The sequence below is a fragment of the Artemia sp. Qi Xiang Cuo genome, chromosome 14 (genome assembly GCF_049724085.1).
Source record: "Artemia sp. Qi Xiang Cuo chromosome 14, ASM4972408v1, whole genome shotgun sequence".
Lineage (NCBI taxonomy): Eukaryota > Metazoa > Arthropoda > Branchiopoda > Anostraca > Artemiidae > Artemia > Artemia sp. Qi Xiang Cuo.
This window is the reverse complement of record NC_142807.1, coordinates 32,381,231-32,402,408: the sequence shown is the minus strand read 5'-3', so window position 1 is coordinate 32,402,408 and position 21,178 is coordinate 32,381,231. Positions and strand designations below refer to the sequence as shown.

At 34.9% G+C, this 21,178-nt stretch overlaps 1 protein-coding gene across 2 annotated transcripts in view; it reads right to left on the bottom strand.

The window, feature by feature from the left end:
• The window catches only part of LOC148944376 (dystrobrevin alpha-like), an 84,592-nt gene extending 67,858 nt beyond the window's left edge, over positions 1-16,734 (bottom strand). For both annotated transcript variants that reach the window (XM_089099822.1, XM_089099824.1), the window contains exons 1-3: positions 16,629-16,734; positions 1,044-1,218; positions 646-859 (exon numbers count right to left, since the gene is read on the bottom strand). In XM_089099822.1, the coding sequence (XP_088955948.1) occupies positions 646-859; positions 1,044-1,176 (347 nt within the window). In that variant the 5' untranslated portion in view covers positions 1,177-1,218; positions 16,629-16,734. The remainder of the gene's footprint in view (positions 1-645; positions 860-1,043; positions 1,219-16,628) is intronic.
• Positions 16,735-21,178: the final 4,444 nt, after the last annotated feature.

The following is a 21,178-nucleotide window of genomic DNA, read 5'->3' as shown; positions in this document are numbered from 1 at the left end:
TTGTTAAAATTATTATATGTGCAGTTCGAAAGTTAACATTGGATTTTGTGTCATAAAGGTCTAACTTCCCATCCCATGGGTAGCGAACAAATTTAGAAAGTAAAATAATCTTATATCTTTATAAAACATTCTTTTGTCTTCAAACTAAACACAAACCCCATCAGGAAATAAAAATCCCATACTGTTTTTAATGATTTTAATTAGTTGACGTATCCATATCTCATTAAATTGAATTAAAGCACTATTGATCAATAAATTATGTTGGGATGAATACTGGAAGATCAGCGTCAGACCTATCTAGTGAACCACTGGAAAGCATTGACTACATCTTCCTTAAAAAACTTGTAAAATGACAGGAAACAAAGAGGAATTAACCCATAAGGGGATTAAAAGAAAACTTTAATAGAAAAGTAAAAAAAAAAAAAAATTCTGAAAAGCTAACATAATTCTTTAAATGGGTAAAATTGCAATAAAAACAATCTTAAAATACTACAGAAAGGACAAGATGGACTAAGAAATTAAATAGATATTATAATAGAAAAAAATAGATAAAATAACGAAGCTCATCGATATAATCTTAACTCAAACACATGAAAACAAGAAGGAAATAAATTTATCTTGTCAAAAAAAAAAGTTAAATTCTACCTTTTGTAAACAGCTAGCAACCAATGGACTAATGTTGTTGCAGCATTGTTGACACGAACGTGCTGAGAGGGGGGCAATCTTTTGTTCATCGACTGATAGAGAGAAGTAAATAACTGGAGCAATTCACATGATGAAATCAGAGCATCATTATCACTTCCCGACAGACTAGCCTCCTTCAAAGCCTCTACAAAATTCCATATATCCACGTTGTTCACTAAATCAGATAGTAAATATCATTCATTTCTATATTACCCAGAAATGTCAACAAATTAATGAAAATCAGAGAAAAAGAAAGTTAGAAATTTTAGAGAAGAAATCATAAAAGCAAAATAATTTAAATCCTGTGTTAATTGAGAACCAAACATATTTAAGAGTACAAATCAGAGTACAACACTTACAATGTGTCTTCTTTTGAACAAATCGAAGTTTAGCTCCAGTTCGGTATGATGCAAATCTGATGGTTTCAAAGCCATTTGCTTTAATGTCTTCTTGCAGCTTGTACAAATATTCACTTTCAAAGTCGAATATCATTGCTATGTTGGTGTTTCAGTCCATTGGACACATAAGAACAGCCTGTAGAATTTTAGCCATTAACAAAGAAAAAGCGAAATACATTGCAATCAACAATAAAATTGGTTATTGACTGTCATAATTAAAATTGTAATTGCAATTGCAAAAAAAGTAGTTTTTCAAAAAAAGTAGAGCCATATTAAGCTATAGACAAGCAGAAATAAATTCTTATAATAATTCAATTCAACATGACCAAAAATGACTATTAAAGCATAAATGAAACCCAAAACAAACAGAATTCAATAAACAATCGTAGCAAACACATGAATAACAAGCACTAATATAAACGAATAAATAAATCTTAAAATAAGTAAAAATTGAACTGAATACTCAAGTCCAACTTAAAACGCACAAAAATCACTACAAACAGGAACAATTCAAGATTTTATTACACTGTAATTTTTCCTTTATTTTCAATTTTGTAAATAAAAAAAAACATATTTGTATTATAGTTCATTTTCACTAGAGCACAAATAACGAAGTAGGCCTTGGACTCTTACGACAAGAGGAGTGGAATGGGGACGTACTCAAACTTCTCTGAACTGATTTTGTTCATTTTAATTTTGATTTGAGCATTCAATTTAAATTTTACTCGTTTTAAAATTTGTTGACTCATTTATATCTGTATCTGTTTTTTATATGTTTTTATGATTGTTTATTTAATTTGTACTCGTTTTTAGTTTCATTTATTCCTGTATAGTAATTTCTGGTTTCTTTGAGTTTGAACTATCTCATACAAATTTGTTTCTGCTAGTCTATAGCTTAATATGGCTCTTTACTTTACTTTACTTTGAGAAACTTCTTTTTCGGAACGCCTTTTTCAAATTAATTTCTGTTGGTTTTTGATTATCAAAGTTTCAATTTTTTCAATCGTCAATTTCAGCGTCAATTTTTTTTTTCAACATCGAAGTAATGTTTTTTTTTCAGCATTAAAGTTTCAGAGTTCAACATTCCCCTTAAAACTCCCTGAAAGTAGTCAAAATTAGATTTAGTAGCCCTTGCGAGCAGTCGCAGTCATAGTTAGAAGTCGTCACAGTTGCAGTCGCAACCAGCCAATTTGGCAGCCGCAAAAGTAGTAATAGTAGTAGTAGAAGTAGTAGTAGCTCTGAAGTAGTAATGGCCCTATCTCCCTTTTCCCAATAACCAATCTTGTATATAAATAATGGGCAACTTGTAGAACTTACATCACTTGCACCAGGAGCTATAGGGGGTTATGTCATTTTCAGAGGAAGTTATTTGATTTTTCAACTATTTTGAACAAGATGGCTATTTCAAAATTTAGACCAGATATCTTTGGAGGGAGGTAGCTAAAAGGGGAATGAGAGGGGGACTGGTTGCTCTCCAACCATTTTTTAACATATTCCCCGATATACCCTGAGAGTTTAAACTTAATATCCTTAGCCGTTCGTGAGATACACCTTTTTGATCAACTGAATGCACATAGTATCTTTTGATCATATAGTATCTTTTGATTTAGTTTAACATGCCTCGAAGTTTCACAATACCCTTAGCCTTTTCGAGTACCCCTACAATCAAGTATCCTTCCTTTCCCTAATAATAAATCCTGCGTGTAGAAAACGGCCTATGGCATAATTTTTTATCTTTATCCTGAGAGCTGTGGGGACACTGCATCCCCAGAAGCATAGTTATTAGACCTTTTGACTGTGTTGGACTAAATATCTTATTCAAAATTTTGGTCAGTGATGAGGGAAGGGAACTTCAAAAAAGGACAACAGGGGCTGGTTGCCCTCAGATAGCCCTTCACCATCTCCCTAAACATCCCCTGAAACTTCCAACTTAATATCCTCTGCCATTCTTTAGTTATTGACGATACATTGTCCTGACAACCAGTACGCACACAATGCGTTTACTGTGTTTACCATCCCTTTCCAAAACTGAGGGGGGTTATGTCATCCCCATAGGCGTAGTTACGTGAGCTTTAGACTATTTCGAATATGATATTTATTTCAAAATTTTGGTCAAATCCTTTTGAAGAAGCAGCAACTAAAAAAAGCATGGGAGGAGGATAGAAGTCCTTCAGCTGCTTTTAAAAACCCCCTCAAATGTTCTGAAAGTTTCAACTTAATACCCTCAGCCGTTCTTAAAATATTACAGATCCTCCATTTTGATAAACTGAGTGCATATAGTGCTATTTGCTTTAGTATAGCATACTCCTTAACATTCTCCAAAATTTCACCTTAACTCCCTTAGCCTTTTCGCATACGCACAGAACTAAATATTTCCCCTTTTCCTAATGATAAATCTTGCATGTAAACAATGGGTAAATTGCATAATTTTAATCCTTGCCTCGAGGCAATGGGGGGGGGCGTTCCTTTGAAATGTAGTAATTAGAACTTTTGACTAGCTTGAACACAATAACAATTTCACAATTTCGAAGGAGGGGAGAGGGACTGGTTGCCTTGCAATCTTACTTCAACATCTCCTTAACATAGGCCCACCTTGAAATTTTCAACTTGATACCCTCAGTCGTTTTTAGATATTGGTGATGTTATCTTTTTACAACCAGGGAGCATGCAGTGCGTTTTGATTGTGTTTGGCATCCCTCTCAACATTTCCTTAAAATCTCACCTTAATACCCTAAGCCTTTTTGGAGACCCAAGATAAAACACACCCTATTTCCCAATACGTAATCCTTATATTTTAATAATGGAAAACTTGCATAACTTATGGCTCTTTCCCTGGAGGCTGGAGGGGGAACGGTGTCAACCCTGGAGCCATACCTTTCGATTATTTTGAACAACATGGCTTTCTCAAAGTCTGGATCGGATCCATTTGGAGAAAAAGAATGTGGGGGGGGATGGTTGCCCTCTGATCACCTTTGACTCTTATAAAGGGAGCCAGAACTTTCAATTTCCAATCGAATGAGTCTCCTCCAAAATTTATAAAACCACTCCTTCCATAAACACCTTATATGTAAACAATTGGCAACTTCCATAGCTCACAACACTTGACCTGTGGTTTGTGGGGGTTTTGCCAACCCTGGAGCAATAGTCATTTGACCTTTGGACTACTTTGAACAAAACGGCGTCAAGGGGGGGGGGCTGGTTGCCTTCTAATCACTTTGACTCTTAAAAAGGCACTAGAACTTCCAATTTCGAATCGAAAGAACCCCTTCCAAAGTTTATACAACCAAAACCTTATATGTTAACAAAAGGCAACTTGCATAACTTGCAACCCTTGTCCTAGGGGCGGGGGAGGGGGATTGTCAACCTTGGAGTTATATGTGTTCAAAGCGACATGACAACCTGTTGAGTGTGAGCCTGTGTTTCTTGGAGATTGGCACCTGTGCAAAACAGATGAAAAATTGAGTGAAGTGAAAACTTCACTCAAACATGTTTGAGTGAAGATTATTTTTAAACTGGTAAACCTGCTATGGACACGCAGAAGTTTTTATAACAGGTTTTAAATCTAAAAGCCTGGCCTGATCAAACATTTTAATCTGATACTAGAGATGGTTGCAAGTTAGTCAAGGATGACCACCATTCATGGCATCCTTGCCAATCAAAACCAATGAACAAGTGTAAAAACTTGTAATATGGTTGTTTGGGGAGTAGACTTACAATTAGAAAGACAGCTAAAAGCCTCAATTTAAGTTTCTAAGTGATCAGTCAATTCTAAATAATGATGTTAACATGTTCAGATTGTGCATGGTTTCATTCCAAAATTACATTCAGACAAGCAGAAAAAATACTGACTTGAAGCATCCCAAGAATTGTTCAATCATAGGCAGCACAATAGCGCTGCCTAAGCAAAGAACAATGTTGGCACAATGTATCCATTTTTTTTTTTGGTTTCTTGGTCTTAGACAAGGGCACTTCGTATCGAAGGAGTTGTCGTAGAAACTTCGAAAAGGGCTTATTCGATTACAAATTGGAATGACTAGTGCCCTTTTTAATAGTCGAAAGTGATTGGAAGGCAACTAACACCCCTTCCATGCCCACCATTTCCTCAAACACATACAATCAAAATTTTGAGATAGCCATTTTGTTCAGCATAGTTGATTTCCAGATAGAAATTATGTTGTTGAGGAGGACACCCCCCACAGCCCTCAGGGCAAGGGTTGTAAGTTATGCCCTGGGGGCATATAAGGTTTTTATGGAAGGTTTTGTTGTAAAAACTTCAAAAAGGGCTCATTTGATTGGAAATTGAAAGGGCTAGTGCCCTTTTTAATAGTCGAAAGTGATTGGAGAGCAACTAACCCTGCTCTCACGCCCACCTATTCCCCAAACACATACAATCAACATTTTGACACAGACATTTTGAAACGTAGTTAAAAGTTCTGGGAATTAGGTCTTTGAGGATGATAGCCCCCCCCCACACACACAGCCCTCAGAGCAAGGGTTGTAAGTTATGCCCTGGGGGCGTATAAGGATTTTTTTATAGAAAGCGTTGTAGTAGAAACTTCAAAAAGGGCTCATTTAATTGAAAATTGAAATGGCTAGTGCCTTTTTCAATAGTTGAAAGTGATTGGAGGGCAACTAAACCCCCTCTCACGCCCATCATTTCCCCAATCATATCCAATTAAAATTTTGAGATATCCATTTTGTTGAATGTAATTGAAAGTTATGGTACTTAGGTTTTTGAGGATGAAAACCCTCCCACAGCCCTCAGGGCAAGGGTTGTAAGTTATGCCCTGGGGGCATATAAGTATAGAAAGCGTTGTTGTAGAAACTTCAAAGGGGATCATTTTATTGGAAATTGAAAGGGCTAGTGTCTTTCTTAACAGCTGAAAGTGATTGGAGAGCAACTAACGCCCCTCTCACGCCCACCATTTCCCCAAACACATCCAATCAAAATTTTGAGTTAGCCATTTCTGGAAATTAGGTCTTTGAGGATGATAAACTCCTCACAGCCCTCAGGGCAAGGGTTGTAATTTACGCCCTGGGGGCATATAAGGTGTTTATAGAAAGCATTGTCGTAAAAACTCAAAAAGGGCTTATTTGATTGGAGATTGAAAGGGCTAGCGCCCTTTGTAATAGTCAAAAATGATTGGAAGGCTTGACATTTTTATAGTAAACATTGATGTTGGTTAGGGTGGTCCTTATTATTCAAAGTAGGATTTCTTCAGCAGGCACCCCCTAATCTTGTTTCTACTGTTAAAATTCCAAAGAATCCCAAAAAAAGAGCCTAATATATTGACATTAAGAGGTCCCTATCAGAGGTTAAAATTTTTGGTCATAGCATGCTCATTTCTCATTGCTCAATGCTGCATGTCTTGCACAGTTTTCAACTTTTTGACAGACAACACCACACTATAGTACAGCATGATAGCTTTCTGAACTGCTGGACTTATTTATCTGTAGGCTTCCCACAATGCATTTCAACACAAGACTCCATTTTTTTTTTGTATGCAATGTGAGTGAAAATGCAAATTTCAAGTTTTATTAGTTTTATGAACTACAATGTATTAATTATGCTTCACACTGATACGGGTAGTCTTATTAATCTGATACTTTGGAGCAGACACACTGACGCTGACACAGCAATGAGTGACAGCATGGACTGCATGGTTTGTACAGGTGACAGTACTTATGCAATATTAAAACCAACTACAAGAAGTGAAACAGACATAAGGCTCATCAGGCAATTGTCAGACACTCTGATTTCAACAAACCTAACGTTGAAGAAGGAGGTCATGGCGCTATTCTATGACTACAAGCAAGTGACAAACAAAACAGTCTGTGAAGCGGCACATTCCACAGCTAATGACGTTCTTGCAGTTTGGGCAAAGGCATACATTCCAACAAGGATCAAGAAACATGTGGTAAACAAAATTCAGTGTCTCTTTAAGGAGTATGACAACCTGAAGAGAAATAAAGAGAATAAAGCTAAGCGTTCTGAGACAATGAAAAAGAAGGAAGAAGAGTAGAAATGGGCCTGGACATTTTGTTTGACATTGCCCACGCTAACGCAATGGAGATGATATGTATTCAAGAATACTGTGAGTTTCTGTTAGCACAGTGGGAACCAGGATGCCATGGGAAGATGGGCAGTGTTAACAAGGTTTTAGAAAGAAAAAGAGCATCATCCGAGAAAAGGAAAGAGTACCATGACATAAGAATTGAGAAGGATAGGCAAGAAAGAAAAACAAGAGAAAAGAGAGTGACACTGGAATCATCATCTGACAGCAAAAAAGGTCAAGAAATTAAAGACCCCAAAGCAGAAGATATAAAACCATCAACTTCAGCAATCAAAAAAGAGGACAAGTAAGCATATTGGAAGACAAAATTTCAGCCTGTCTGGATGTGGCTAAAGTTAGTGACAGAAGTGCTGCATTACTTCTTGTTCTGACTCTGCAACACCTTGGCCATGATCCTGCTGAATACAATGTCAATTGCTCCTCAATTCACAGAGACAAGATGAAGCAGCACCAGATAATAGCCGAAAATCTACGACAGGAGTTTAAACCAACAATAGTTCCTCTAACTATTCACTGGGATGGAAAACTCCTAGAAGAAATCTGCAGCAGACAGATTGTTGATGGCCTTCTAATTTCGGTCTCTGAAGCAGGTGTAGATCAGCTTCTTGGCGTTCCAAAGCTAGCCTCGGGAACTGACCAAGCTTCTGCGGCAGCAGTTTGTGAAGCAGCTGTGGCTTGGAACATTACAGATAATGTAAAGTGCATGTGTTTTGACACCACATCTTTCAATTTTGGTCCAAGAAATGGTGCTTGTATCCTTCTGGAACTAAAACTTGACAAGGACATGCTTTGGTTTGCTTGTCGACATCATATCTTAGAAATAGTCTTACCAGCAGTGGTTCTGATTGCCTTGGTCCTAGCAAAGGTCCAGAGATAACAATTTTCAACTGGTTTAAGAACACCTGGAAGTTTATCAACAAAGCAGACTTTCAGACTGCTTCATCAGACAAGTGCGTGTTTACAGCTGTTTCAGATGTTGGCACAGATATCATAGCATTTGCTGGGATGCAGACACTAGCATATCAACCCTGTGATGATTACCGTGAACTTTTAGACTTGACAATCATATTCCTTGGTAGCACGCCATCTAAGAGAATTTGGTTCAGAGCTCCAGCTGGGCTGCATCAAGCAAGGTGGATGGCAATGGCCATCTATGCGCTAAAGATCTGGATGTTCAGAAGTCAGTTCAAACTCACGAAAAAGCAAGAAAAGGCTCTTACTGATATTTGTCAATTCACTCTGATCATCTATGTGAAAGCATGGTTTCAGGCATTGTTAGTACCATCAGCCCCTTGCATTGACCTCCAACTTCTCAAGGACATCTACAGCTACAAGAAAATATCAGAATCGATATCAAAAACTACCATGAACAAAATAATAAGACACCTATGGTACTTATCAGAGGAATTGGTGGCCCTCGCCTTTGTTGACAATGACATATCAAATAACACCAAACATCATATGGTTACGACTCTGCAAACATCAGGAGCAGAGCCCCCCTTTGAAGAGAATAACAATGGACCCATTGACATTGGGGGAGAAGAAGTTAGAAAACTTTGTCATGCAGAATACTAACAGATTCTTCAGCATTACCAGACTGCCTTCATCATTCCTAACTAAGAACATTGATTTATTGTCAGTTGACAAAGACAACCAGGCAGTTAAAAATATAGTGCACAACATGAGGGTAATCAATGACACTGCCAAACGTGGTGTTGCACTGATGGATGACTAAAACAAACTGCACACAACATCTAAAGAACAGAAACAGTTCCTGTTGCTAGCTGTCAAGGAGTACCAACAGCATTACAGTGATCAAACCAAAAAGACACTGATGGACCAGTCTGAAGCCCATATGTGAACTATGAAGTTTGACAATTGAACTGACTGGACACTATTACTATTTCTGTACACTATTGCCAATCACTTATTTTCTGTTTTGTGGACAGCAACTCAACAGTCACGTTTTATATTATTTAATTAAGCGGTAGTATTGCGTGTTTTTTTTATAAGTTCGTTTATACATTCCTAATAGCTATGGTAGGGACCTCTGAAATTAAAAATAATGTTAAAATATTTGTTTATTATTCAATTATAATCAGAATGGAATCATTTCAGACCGTGCCCCATAAAAAAGAGTAATTTTTTTCCATTTTTCTAAGGACCACCCTAATGTGGGTACAATGTTTTTTTTTTTTTTTTTTTTTTTTTTTTTTTTTTTTTTTTTTTTTTTAGACCAGGGCACTTCATATTAAAGGAGATGTTGTAGAAACTTCAAAAAGGGCTCATTTGATTCAAAATAGAAAGGGATAATGCCCTTTTTAATAAATGAAAGTGTTTGGAGGGCAACTAATCCCCATCCCACACCCACCCTCCCATTTGCCCATTATGTTCAAAAACTAAATGTTGCCTTAAGCTTAAATCAAAATGCACTGTGTTAATGCTAATTCACAATAAGGCATCTCAGCAGTATCCCAAGAACGATTAAGGGTATTATGTTCAAACTAAAAAAAATACAAATGAATGTGCATTGTCAGTTTAATACATATACTGATATTTAGTAACAAAAATGTTAATATTATTTGATTTATTAAAGTTATAAAAGTAAAAATATTTATACTTTTTTCAGTAAAGTGCAAGTTATGTTCTGCCTTTGGGAAGGCATAGGTGTTTTGAGCCCTACTCATGTTATTTTCTGCTCATTTTGAGTTTGACTTGATTATTTATTGTAATTTCTGTTTGTTTTGGGTTTCATTCATTTATCAATGCTGATGTGTGGTAAGTTTCACGCTTGGTAGATTATTTGATTTTATTTTTGCTCATTGTTGGTTTAATGGAGTTCTTTACTTTTCTTTGAAAAACTTTTTTTGTGGACAAAGTTTTTTTTAATTAATAATCTGAAAAGTACCCATAGTTCTAAAATTGGGTAAAAACAACTGACAAAGCAAGGGTTTTGGGTATACCACAGGGGGTCTCAGCCTATTCCTTTGCAGAAAATTCCGCCCCGACAATTCCCCTTGGAAAGTCCTCCCCAGATGCAAAATTGAGCAGCCTAAGGGATAAGAAAAATAAGATTAATGAAAAGAAGAAGGGATTCCAGGATATTCTACCTGTATCCCAAAATACGTGCAGAGTATGTGGTGTAGAATAAAACAGTTCATGGTAACAAACAGTAAGTAAGGAGCAATTTGAGTTGCTAGCAACAGAAACTAAAAAAAAAAGAGAATTCTCATTATAATTAGTATATTAAAAGAATTGTCTTTGTATGGTGGTTCCAAATATATAAAGTTTAGTAAGATTAGTTTTACATGTCAAGCATTAGGGGCCCGTGAAAATTTGCATGATTTTAAAAAAAAAAAATCCAGAAGAAAGATCACAGATGCCTGTTTATTTGTTCTGTTTTTGTCTCTTTTTCTAGGGTGGTCATATCAAATCGATAGTCTTAAAAGATTGGCAGGGGACTCACACTGACACACAAGTGGAAGTTAAGCTTTGGAGTTCCAAGTTGCTATCAATTATAAATTCTGAGATAGCCAATCGATTTAAAAGTATTAAAAACTATATATTGAGCTTCCCATTTGCAGAGAAAGTAATGCTGAACAATTGCGCATTCGCTCCTTAAAAGTCACATAGTCCATAAAAGTGAAGGTACTTCAGATGGGAAAACCTTCTGGCATATGCCTAATGAAATATGCTAAATATTCTTTTGTGAACAGGGCCTGTCTATTTTTTTCTACTTCCCTTACTTAAACTATTGATTGCTTATTTAGAATAAAAAATTCTGTCAATTTTTGAATTTTGTTGGTTCTGACTTGGAGTATCAGTCCTTGTTATTTAAGTGAATTAGAAAAAAGACTACACCTCAAAGGTACTTCAGGTAGAAAAATCTTCTGACCAATGCATAGTGGACATAACCACAAACGGGCGAATTAGTATCATGTACTATATTGGTTCACGGGTGCATCATGTATGGGGGGAAAGTGGATGCCCCAACCCCAATGTTTTCAGTCAGTCAGATAAAAAAATGGGCTGGTAAGTTAAGGGGAAATGACTATACTTTGTACTCCCAGCCTGTTATCTGTGTGCACTTCCATAATAGGACAATTTTTCAATGGTTGTAACTACTTCTATATTTTAAAACTATTTTCATTACGGTATATATATTTAATTAAATCATATATATAATCATTAAATCAAAAATATATATATATATATATATATATATATATATATATATATATATATATATATATATATATATATATATATATATATATATATATATATATATATATATATATATATATATATATATATATATATATATATATATATATATATATATATATATATATATATATATCTATATATATATATATATATATATATATATATATATATATATATATATCTATATATATATATATATATATATATATATATATATATATATATATATATATATATATATATATATATGTATATATATATATATATATATATATATATATATATATATATATATATATATATATATATATGTATGTGTGTATATATATATATATATATATATATATATATATATATATATATATATATATATATATATATATATATATATATATATATATATATATATATATATATATATATATATATATATTTAAATTATGTTGACCTTTATCTTACCCTGTTTTGATAACTACCATACATTCTGCTTTAATTAGATGAAATAAACATTTTTGTTTTCAACTGAAAGTAAGGAGCAGCATCAAAACTTAAATGAACAAAATTATTAATTATATGAGGGGGATTGCCCCATTCTGAATTCCTTGCATTTATGCTAAAGTCTTTCTGAATTCATAAAAATTATTATTATTATTCTAATTAAACAGCCCTTGTTTCAGGAGTCATTCTTAAAGAATTGGGACAAAAGTCAAACTTTCATGTAAAGAACAAGGTACTGAGAAGGAGCAGCCCTTAAAATATAATTGGCAATCTTTGTTCCTTTTAAGTTTTGATGTTGCTCCTTACTTTAAGTTGATTTTTTTTCATAGTTTTTAAATAATACTATGAAATCCAGCTCCCACTCCATGGAAAATTCCTTCCCCCAAGGACAATCTCTGCATGAAAAGTTATTCCCAAGTAAAATCCCCACCCCTCCAGCAAAATTTCTCCCAGACAATTCTATTCTAGCTGAAAATTCCCCCCAAAAATTACTTGTGGATTATTCTAGGTGGAAAATTTGTCTTAGCATGCTTTCATTTGAAAAAGTTCTTTTTAAAATCGTTCCAGAAATCCCTCCTCTGTGGAAAAATTTCCTGCAAATACCCCCGCCCCCTAGTAAAAAGTTACTCCTGCAGAAAATTCCCCCTGGAGAATTTGTTATGTGGAAAACTCCCCCATGGTGAATTTCTACTCTGAAAAATCCCACCTTCTATGGAAAGATACTCTAGACAACTCCAACCCAGTAAACATTTCTCCCAGACAATTCCCTGTAACATCTCAACACGTAAAATTGAGTTGGCAAAGAGAATAAGAAGGAATTTGTAGAGGAATTCTGGCAAATTTTCCCCAGTGTAAAATTTCCCCTGTAAAGTTCACCCCCCCCCCTCCACCCAAAAAATGTATGCATATTTCCAAATAACAAATACTATAGGTAAACAATGGGGCAATTTTATAACTTAAAGACCTTTCCCCATGGGCTTTTGGGGACCATGTTATCTCCAGAGGCATAGTTATTGAGCTTTTCAGCTATGCTGAACAATATGGCTATCTCAAAGTTTCGATTGGATGACTCTGAGGAAAAAAGGGGGGTGAGAGGGGGTCTAGTTGCCCTCTAATTTTTGGTCACTTAAAAAGGGCACTAGAATTTAAATTTCCATTTAAATGAGCCCTTTTCTAGTATTCTAGGACTCTTGGTTCAATGCAATCATCCCTGGGGGAAAACAAACAAATAAACAAAATAAATAAACAAACATCTGTGATCTTTCTTCTGACAAAAAATACAGAATTCCACATTTTTATAGATTGGAGCTACAATAGGGTTCATGGATAAGCTGAATCTGATTATGTGATTTTCATTAAGACCACTTGACTTTTAAGGGGGTGTTTCCTCCTTTTTTGAAAATCAGCAAATAGCTTTTGATGGATAACATTAAACTTAATGAATTTTATATATTTTGAATCATTATAAAAAGTCAATTCTTTCGATATATAAATTCTGTTTTTTAGAGTTTTAGTTACTATTGAGCTGTGGTACTCCTTACTTACAATTTGTTACCACAAACTGTTTGATATACATATGATATCCTAAGATTCCTTCTTTTCTTTCTCTTTGGCTGCTCAATTTTACATGTAGGGGAATTTTTCGTGGGAAAAGGGGAAATGATTCTCCATATGGTAATTTTCTGTGGGGATGGAATTTTCCACAGAGGGAGGGGGGTCTCACAGGAGGCGGAGACTTTCCACAGGGGTATTTTTCTTGGGGAAGGGGGGAGATATACCTAGCACTATGACACAGAATCAAAGCCCAAATCTTCTAAGTGGAAGAGACCAAATTCTGCCCAACCAGAGCATCCACAATAAAATTACCCCAAGCTTCTTTCAAGAAAAAAATGTTTTTTTTCAGAATATCCCCTAGGATGGGTGAAGCCCCCCTCCTGCCCCCATGGATGTTCTTGAGGTGAATGATTTGTATACTTAAGCAAAACTTAACACTATGCCCATGGGTTATTTTTGTGCTTTAATCTTCAAAATGCCAAATTAAGTCAATTTGTAAAAAAAAAAACCCACCAAAACAACAGCACAATCACATAACTTTTGAATATGATATAAACAGCCTCACTAGGGAAAGGTGGGCTGGAAAACAATTGTAACATCAATGATCACTAGATTTGGAAAGAGAATTGAATAGCTTTCTTCTTTGTTTTTCTATCTGATTTCTGCCTTATAACATGTATCTGCTATAGTAAGTAGCCTTAAAAACAAAATGCACACCAAGAAAATTGGCAAACTTTTGTAAAAGTTACAACTTATGCCTTACCCAGGGCAATGTCCAGGGATTTAAGCAGGGGGGTAGGATGAAATTACAACAGCAGTGATTCTTATTAACTTACATGATCCCCTGTGTCATTATGGGAACATCCACTTGTTTGGAAAGAATGTTGAATGATGATTTAAAAGGTGTGTATCTTTTATATCTATCTGATTTATATATTGCAACAGAATAACATAAAATATAAAAAAAGAAGTAGGCTATGCCTAGTTAATTGAACTTACTTATAGGACATTTTCATATAGAAAAAAAATGAATATAGCCTACTGTTTGTTCCCACATTTGACACTCTTTCCAAATAAAATGAGTAACTGACATAATGATTGTATCCCAATCTCCCTCCTAATGGGGTCAGATAAAGCCCTAGGCTATAAAAAAAAGTTTACTGTTTTTCTTCAAATTGGCTATATATGACAATAGAAACAAACTGCCAATGAGAAATAAAGGTAAACTTTTAGTGGTTGACCCCTTTTAAAGGGAACACTTGAATAAAATTAAAATAATACAATTGGTTTTCTTATTTTATATAGTTTTCATATATTTTGTTTGTTTTTCTGACAATGCACCTCACTGTCCCTACCCCTGATGGTCCTAGATACAGCCCTAAATAATATATTTTTCATCTTGTGATACATCATGTATTCTGTAGAGCTCCCCTATTTAAACCCTTATGAACCCAGAATAAGCACTGCTTATAATAAAACTTTCTCTCTCTCATTTTTGTTTTCATCTGTCATTGGTTCAAATAAATACATTGTACACATATTCTTTATATTTTGTTTGTTAAACTGCTTTTTTGTACTCTAAAATTGGTCAAAGACATTTTGTCTGAGTGATTGCAATAGAATTATTGGGTAAAAACATTATCTAGAAATGATTTTAAAATGTGGATAACAATGTAAGGAAACATGATAGTCTGGTCAATTCAAACCTGTTGTATAATATAAAGTAAAAATTTCATTGTTTTAGTAGTCCCTTTAAGTTATTTTTATATATCTTAGGGAAAATTATCAGGAGAGAAAAAGGGGGGTTCTAAATTGTCAGAGAAGCAACCATAATATTTAGAAAGAGTAGGCTATAAAATAAAGAGTCTGATGATACTACTATTTATTTAGCTAGAGAGATAGGACTCTTTTAAAGGAAACATTAATAAAATAAAAGTAGTAGGCTACTATTATATTCCTTATTTTGAACTCTTTTTTTTTAATATAACAGTCAATACCCTAACAATGCATGCTGCCCCCTTATGGTCCTCAATATAATGCAATTGGTCCTTATTGTCCAAGATATAATTCAATCCCAATTTATGAGGCTTCAATGGTCTATGAATACATTACCTAAATTTAGAAAAAAAAAAAATTGATATGGCTTAAACTCCTACTCAAATAACAAGAATTGCATTTTAAAACTAGAACCAGAGAAAAATAAACTGGAATCAGAAAATCACAGTATAATGTTGTTTGGTCAAAATTCTGATAGGTAACTACCTGTTCTGAGACTTAGAAACCAGAAGAGAGTCAACATATTAGCTTGGCAAGACCTTCCCAGGGTATGTTTTTGGCACTGGACTAATTATCAAGTTTCATTTTCCTAACCTAAACCCTTTTCAAAGATAGTAAAAAGTAGCTTGTCTAGAATTTTACCATTTATTTCCAAATATTCTACCGTATGTCACTGTTGGTTTTCTGGTTCTTGTTTTGTCAGAGTTGATTCAACTTATCAGTACATGGGTTGAAACAAGAGGCATGCATCAGCACAATGCATGGGAAATATATAATTGGGGCTGTATATTTGCACATTAGGGGGGAGGGGGTACAGTAGAGCTGTACTCAAAATGTGTTAGCTTAGCTATTATTATTCTGTATATTATGAAGTAAGAATTGTCTTCTCAACATGTTTCCTTCTCAGTACCCCCTGATCTAGACCTAAATCAGACCATCTAATAGTTAACTTCTTTTTTTACATTATATAATTCCTATCCTATAAGTATACCTAACCTTAAACATCCAGTAGGCTATATGGTTTCTTGATTGGGCTTGCCTGGGCTAGGGCTAATTTGCTTGCAAAATATGAACATGCCACTCTATTTTTTATAATTCCTTAAGCATATTCCTATAAGCAACTAGTTCATAATGCAATATCCTAAAGCCAATTTGAAAAGAAACAACACAGCAATATTTTGAACATTATTGCCTATGGGCATATATTCTCCCACTGGGGAAGAATAAGGTAAATATACAAGGGTAGTGATTACTATATTTGAAAAAAAATATTTAGTGTTCTTAGTATGAAAAGCTTAGGCCTAGGATAATATCTTTTGGCTAGCAAATTAATCCAGAAAACTAGACTTAGGCTACAGATTAACAAAACTGATCCAGAGGCTAGAATATTCCTAGGCTAGTCTGTATAACTTACATCAACATAAACTGGGAAAAAAAAATATTTAAATTAGTAAATAAGAAATTGTTTTTATAACAAAAAGAGTAAGAGTTTCATTAGACAGAAAATCAGAAGATTTGAAAATCAAACAGCATTTTTAATAATTAGTTTATTCAGCGAAATAAACTTGTAGTTTTCGGGATCCAAGCTTCGAAGACTTCCGACATCAAAATAGCGTTACCTTAGCAAGGAACCCTCAAGCCATGAAAACTTGTATGTGACTTCTCTAGTTCTGCCACTGTATGTGACATAGTGCCACCAATGGTACTAGAGGATGGTATTGCGGTCGAGACGGGTCATGGGTTCTTTAAGTTCTGCCCTTGCCAGTATTCTTTTGGTGGGCTTGCAATACCTCTAATTAAATAAATTAAAAAAAAATCCACGTAAAAAATTCTTCAAAGAAAGTTAAAGAGTTAAATTAAACCAAAAATGAGAGGAAATAAAGCAAAATAATTTTCCAAGCATAAAACTGCCAAAAAATAAACATCAATAAATATATGAATCCCAAAACCAACAGAAGTTGCTATAGTAATAACCCCATGTCTGTTCGACAACCAAACATATAGAAATAAAATGTTACGTTATTTTCCTTACAACAGTTGCTTCATTCGACAGAGATCTTTGCTTATCTCTCATCTATGGCTTTTTTTAATTTCTAAAGAAAAAGGGTAATTGTTAATGCTGTAAAATAGCTTTTTACCTTGTATTTTTCAGAATGACCCAACTTTATATGAGTAGTAGTAGCAAAATTCGTGGTGGGAGTGCTGTTGTATTATTAGTAACAATAGTAGAAGAAGAATCATACGCATTAGTACTATGCACATATCACCCATTGGTCCGTTCAACATTCACCTCATCAAGCCCTGGAAATTTCAATTGGAAACGCTAGGCCATTTTCAAGATATTAACGATATGCCTTTTTACAATCTGTGTGCACATGGTGTGTTTTACCATTACTACTATTTCTGCTTCTAACAACTCACCGCAGCAGCAAGCCACTTGAGGCCAATACAGCTAAGCATGCTCCTCCTCCATCCTGATATATCCTCCCTCTTTACATCCTTCCAGGAAGTTCCTATTTACCTTAAATCTTTTTTTACGACACCCTCCCATCCAAACCAGGAACGACCTGCTTTCAGTTTAGCCCTAGATGGCTGGCCGATAAGGCCAATCTTTGGCAACCTGTCATTTTTTATACGCAGAACGTGCCCTAGACATCTCAACCCTTTTCTCATCACAGTCCTAGAAAATAATATTCAATTCAAGTAAATTCAATTTATTAATTACTACAATAAGTACATAAATACACTTAAGCGCTAGAGGTCCCAAGAAGCATAGCTTGTAGAGCAAGATAAATAAACAAATAAAGGAAAAAAAAACGAAAATACTTCAAGCCTTAGAGAATATTTTTCTGCAAAGGGAAGAAGAGTTTTTAATAAGAGAAAGTTAATTGGGAATAGAGTCCCAAAGAGCAATTGCTCTATAAATTGGTGACCTCTGAGCTGCTGAGGATACCCTTTTAGGCAGTCGAAATTGGTGAACAGAGCTCCCGAAGCAAAGTCTGGCACTTACGTGTTGATGCCAGATCAAAGTAGGATAAGATGTTTGGAGGAAGCGAGAAATTGAAGGCTCGATGAGCTAGTGTTAGGTTCTGTTTCTTGATAACCACATCTAAGGCATCTAGACCTGTATCACTGTAAAGATCAGCTGTAGGATAGAGTCGGGGTAGGCGAAAAGTTGCCTTCACCGCTCTATTCTGTGCTGTTCGGTGTTGCCGAAGGGAGGAATAGTTAGTATTGCCCCATACAGTGCAGCACTAAGAAAGATAAGGAAGGACAAATGCATAGTAAAGAGAAAGCATTACATCGGGAGGAAGAAATTGATTGGCACGATGAAGAATAGACACTTGACGAGAAATTATAGAATGTGTATAGGAAATGTGAGTTTTGAAAGAAACAAAACAATCAACGTGCATGCCAAGAAATTTAACACAAGAGCACTGGGGAGTTACATCAGTACCATAAAAAACAAAGATTGTTGGGGAAGGTTCAGACATGTGGTATGGGGTTCGAAAATGAATAATGCTGCTCTTAGAGCTATTCAACAGCATCCCATTCTGCTCACACCAATCACGCATATGGTTGAGCAGGAGCTGAGCCTTAGCAACAGCAGAGGGCAGATCATTAGAAACCACAAAAAATTAATATCGTCTGCAAACAAAACAGTGTGGGTATCAAGGTTGGGAGATGGAGGAAGGTCATTACTATAAATAAGAAAGAGGAGTGGTCCCAAAACTGAGCCTAAAGGTACCCCTTTGGAAACCGAGGTCAGATAAGAATATTTCCTATCGTAACACACGATCTGTTATATGTTTGACAGGTAAGATTTAAACCATTCAAAACCAATTCCCCAAATTCCAAGTAGAGACATTTTTTTCAGTGGGACAAAATGATCTACCATGTCGAAAGCTTTATAAAAATCAAGAAATAGTCCTAGAACACAACGGCCCTTGTCTATATTACCACGCACGAATTCATTAACGTCAACTAGAGCACATGCAGTAGAGAGTTTAGGTTGGAAGCCATATTGGTGATCAGACAGAACAGAACCACTTCCAACTGAAGCACCAGTAAACAGGAATGAAAAAAAGCCTCTTATGCACAACTTTTTCAAGTAATTTCGAGAAAATTGGGAGAATTGATATAGGTCTATAATTTGACACTAAAAAGGTCAAGAAGACCTTTTTAGAAGGTCTAAGAAGACCTAAGAAGGTCACCCTTCTTAAAAAGAGGGACTACTTTTGCAATTTTAAACAAATCAGGGTATACACCTTTTCAAATAGATAGATTAAAAATATGGGTAAGAGGTTCAACAACATAAGAAGAGACAGACTTAATAACATGGTTTGTTAGTCCAAGCAAATCAGCTGTGTTACTACTACTTAAAGAAGAAATAAAATCACAGATCTCTAGCTTGTACAAGGAGTTAGAAAAATACTTCTTTCAGCTGGTGAAGATTTACCTAGTTTAGGAAAGGAGGGGGTCTTAACAGTTAGTAGGGTGGTAAAGTAAGAGCTGTTTCTTTGATTGTTTCCTACGAAATAAAGCTTCATTAACTACACTCCAAACTTTCTGTGAATTAGCTTTGCATTCCTGAATTTTCAACAAATAATAATTCTTCTTAGCTAGTCTAATTGTTGATGTTAATACATTCTTATAATGCTTATACTTTGATAAATCATTAGGACCAAGGCTTTTGCAAGCCAGCTTAAAAAGCTCTGACTTCTGCATTGTTGATCTAACAAGACTAGGAGACATCCAAGGCGTTTTGGGTTTACATTTACTAGAAGACTTTACTAGTGGAAATTTTTTTTCAATTAGTGTTTGCAGCCGACTCATTAATAAGACTGAAACCCTATTAACATCTTCAAAATTCATTACTGAATACCTATCACTAGCACTAAGATCAGACATAAGGTTATGAATATTGCTCTGACTATAAATTCTTGAATAAGACTCACCTCTGGTATCTTCTTGGCTCAGCATTTTCATTTTGGGAACAGAACAATAAATTGGAAAATGGTCACAAAGATCAGAAAAAATAATACAGGAAAATTTAATATCATTTTAGAAGACAGAAAAATGTTGTCAATCAGAGCTGCAGAAGATCTGACTGGATCAACACGAGTAGGAAAGAAAATGCAAGGAAGAAGGCCAGAGGTAGAAATACATTAAAAAAAAACGGTCAGACTCATTATCACACCCAATATTCAATAAATTGCAGTTAAAGTCTCAAAGCATAAAAACATTTCTTGAAGCAAGCTTATCAACTGACTACAGTTCATAAATTAATTCAGAAAATTTCTCTGTAGGGAAAGGTGAAGGCTTATAAAATAAATAAGTAGTTTCACAATTTACTGTATCACATGACAGGTCAACAATCAAAGCATACACACTTCTATTATTTACGACTGGATCAAATATCTTCTCAAGATCTGAACGTCTCACAACATTAAGATCACTTCTGACAAAAAGGGATATACCACCAGAGCACTAAGTTAGAGATCTAGTTGAGTGGTATGCAGTAAAACCTGGTATGTCATACACAGATACATCATCACTTGAAGACAGCCAGGTCTCTGTGAGACCTACTACATCATAAGGGCAGTTGATACCACCAATATATTGCAGAACATTTGTACCTTAAACTTTGCACATTCAAAGTAAACACATTAAAGTTTTTAACAGAAGACATTGAGGGTAGCACTTTTTCAAAGTAATGTTGATAAGAATGGTAAAAACAATCAGACTGATGAAGAGATTTTAACAGAGGATCATTTTCACGATCATCCCTGGAAACAAAAGTTGAATCAAAGCACACTGAATCAAGAAGAGAAAGTTTAGTTAGGAAAGAAAAAGAATCTGAAATATCATCCATTTTCATCATTCAATTTTAGGAAAAGTGGTAAAACAGCTAAAGATAAATTAGTGTGGACAGGAAGAATACAGCATGAAAAACAATATAAA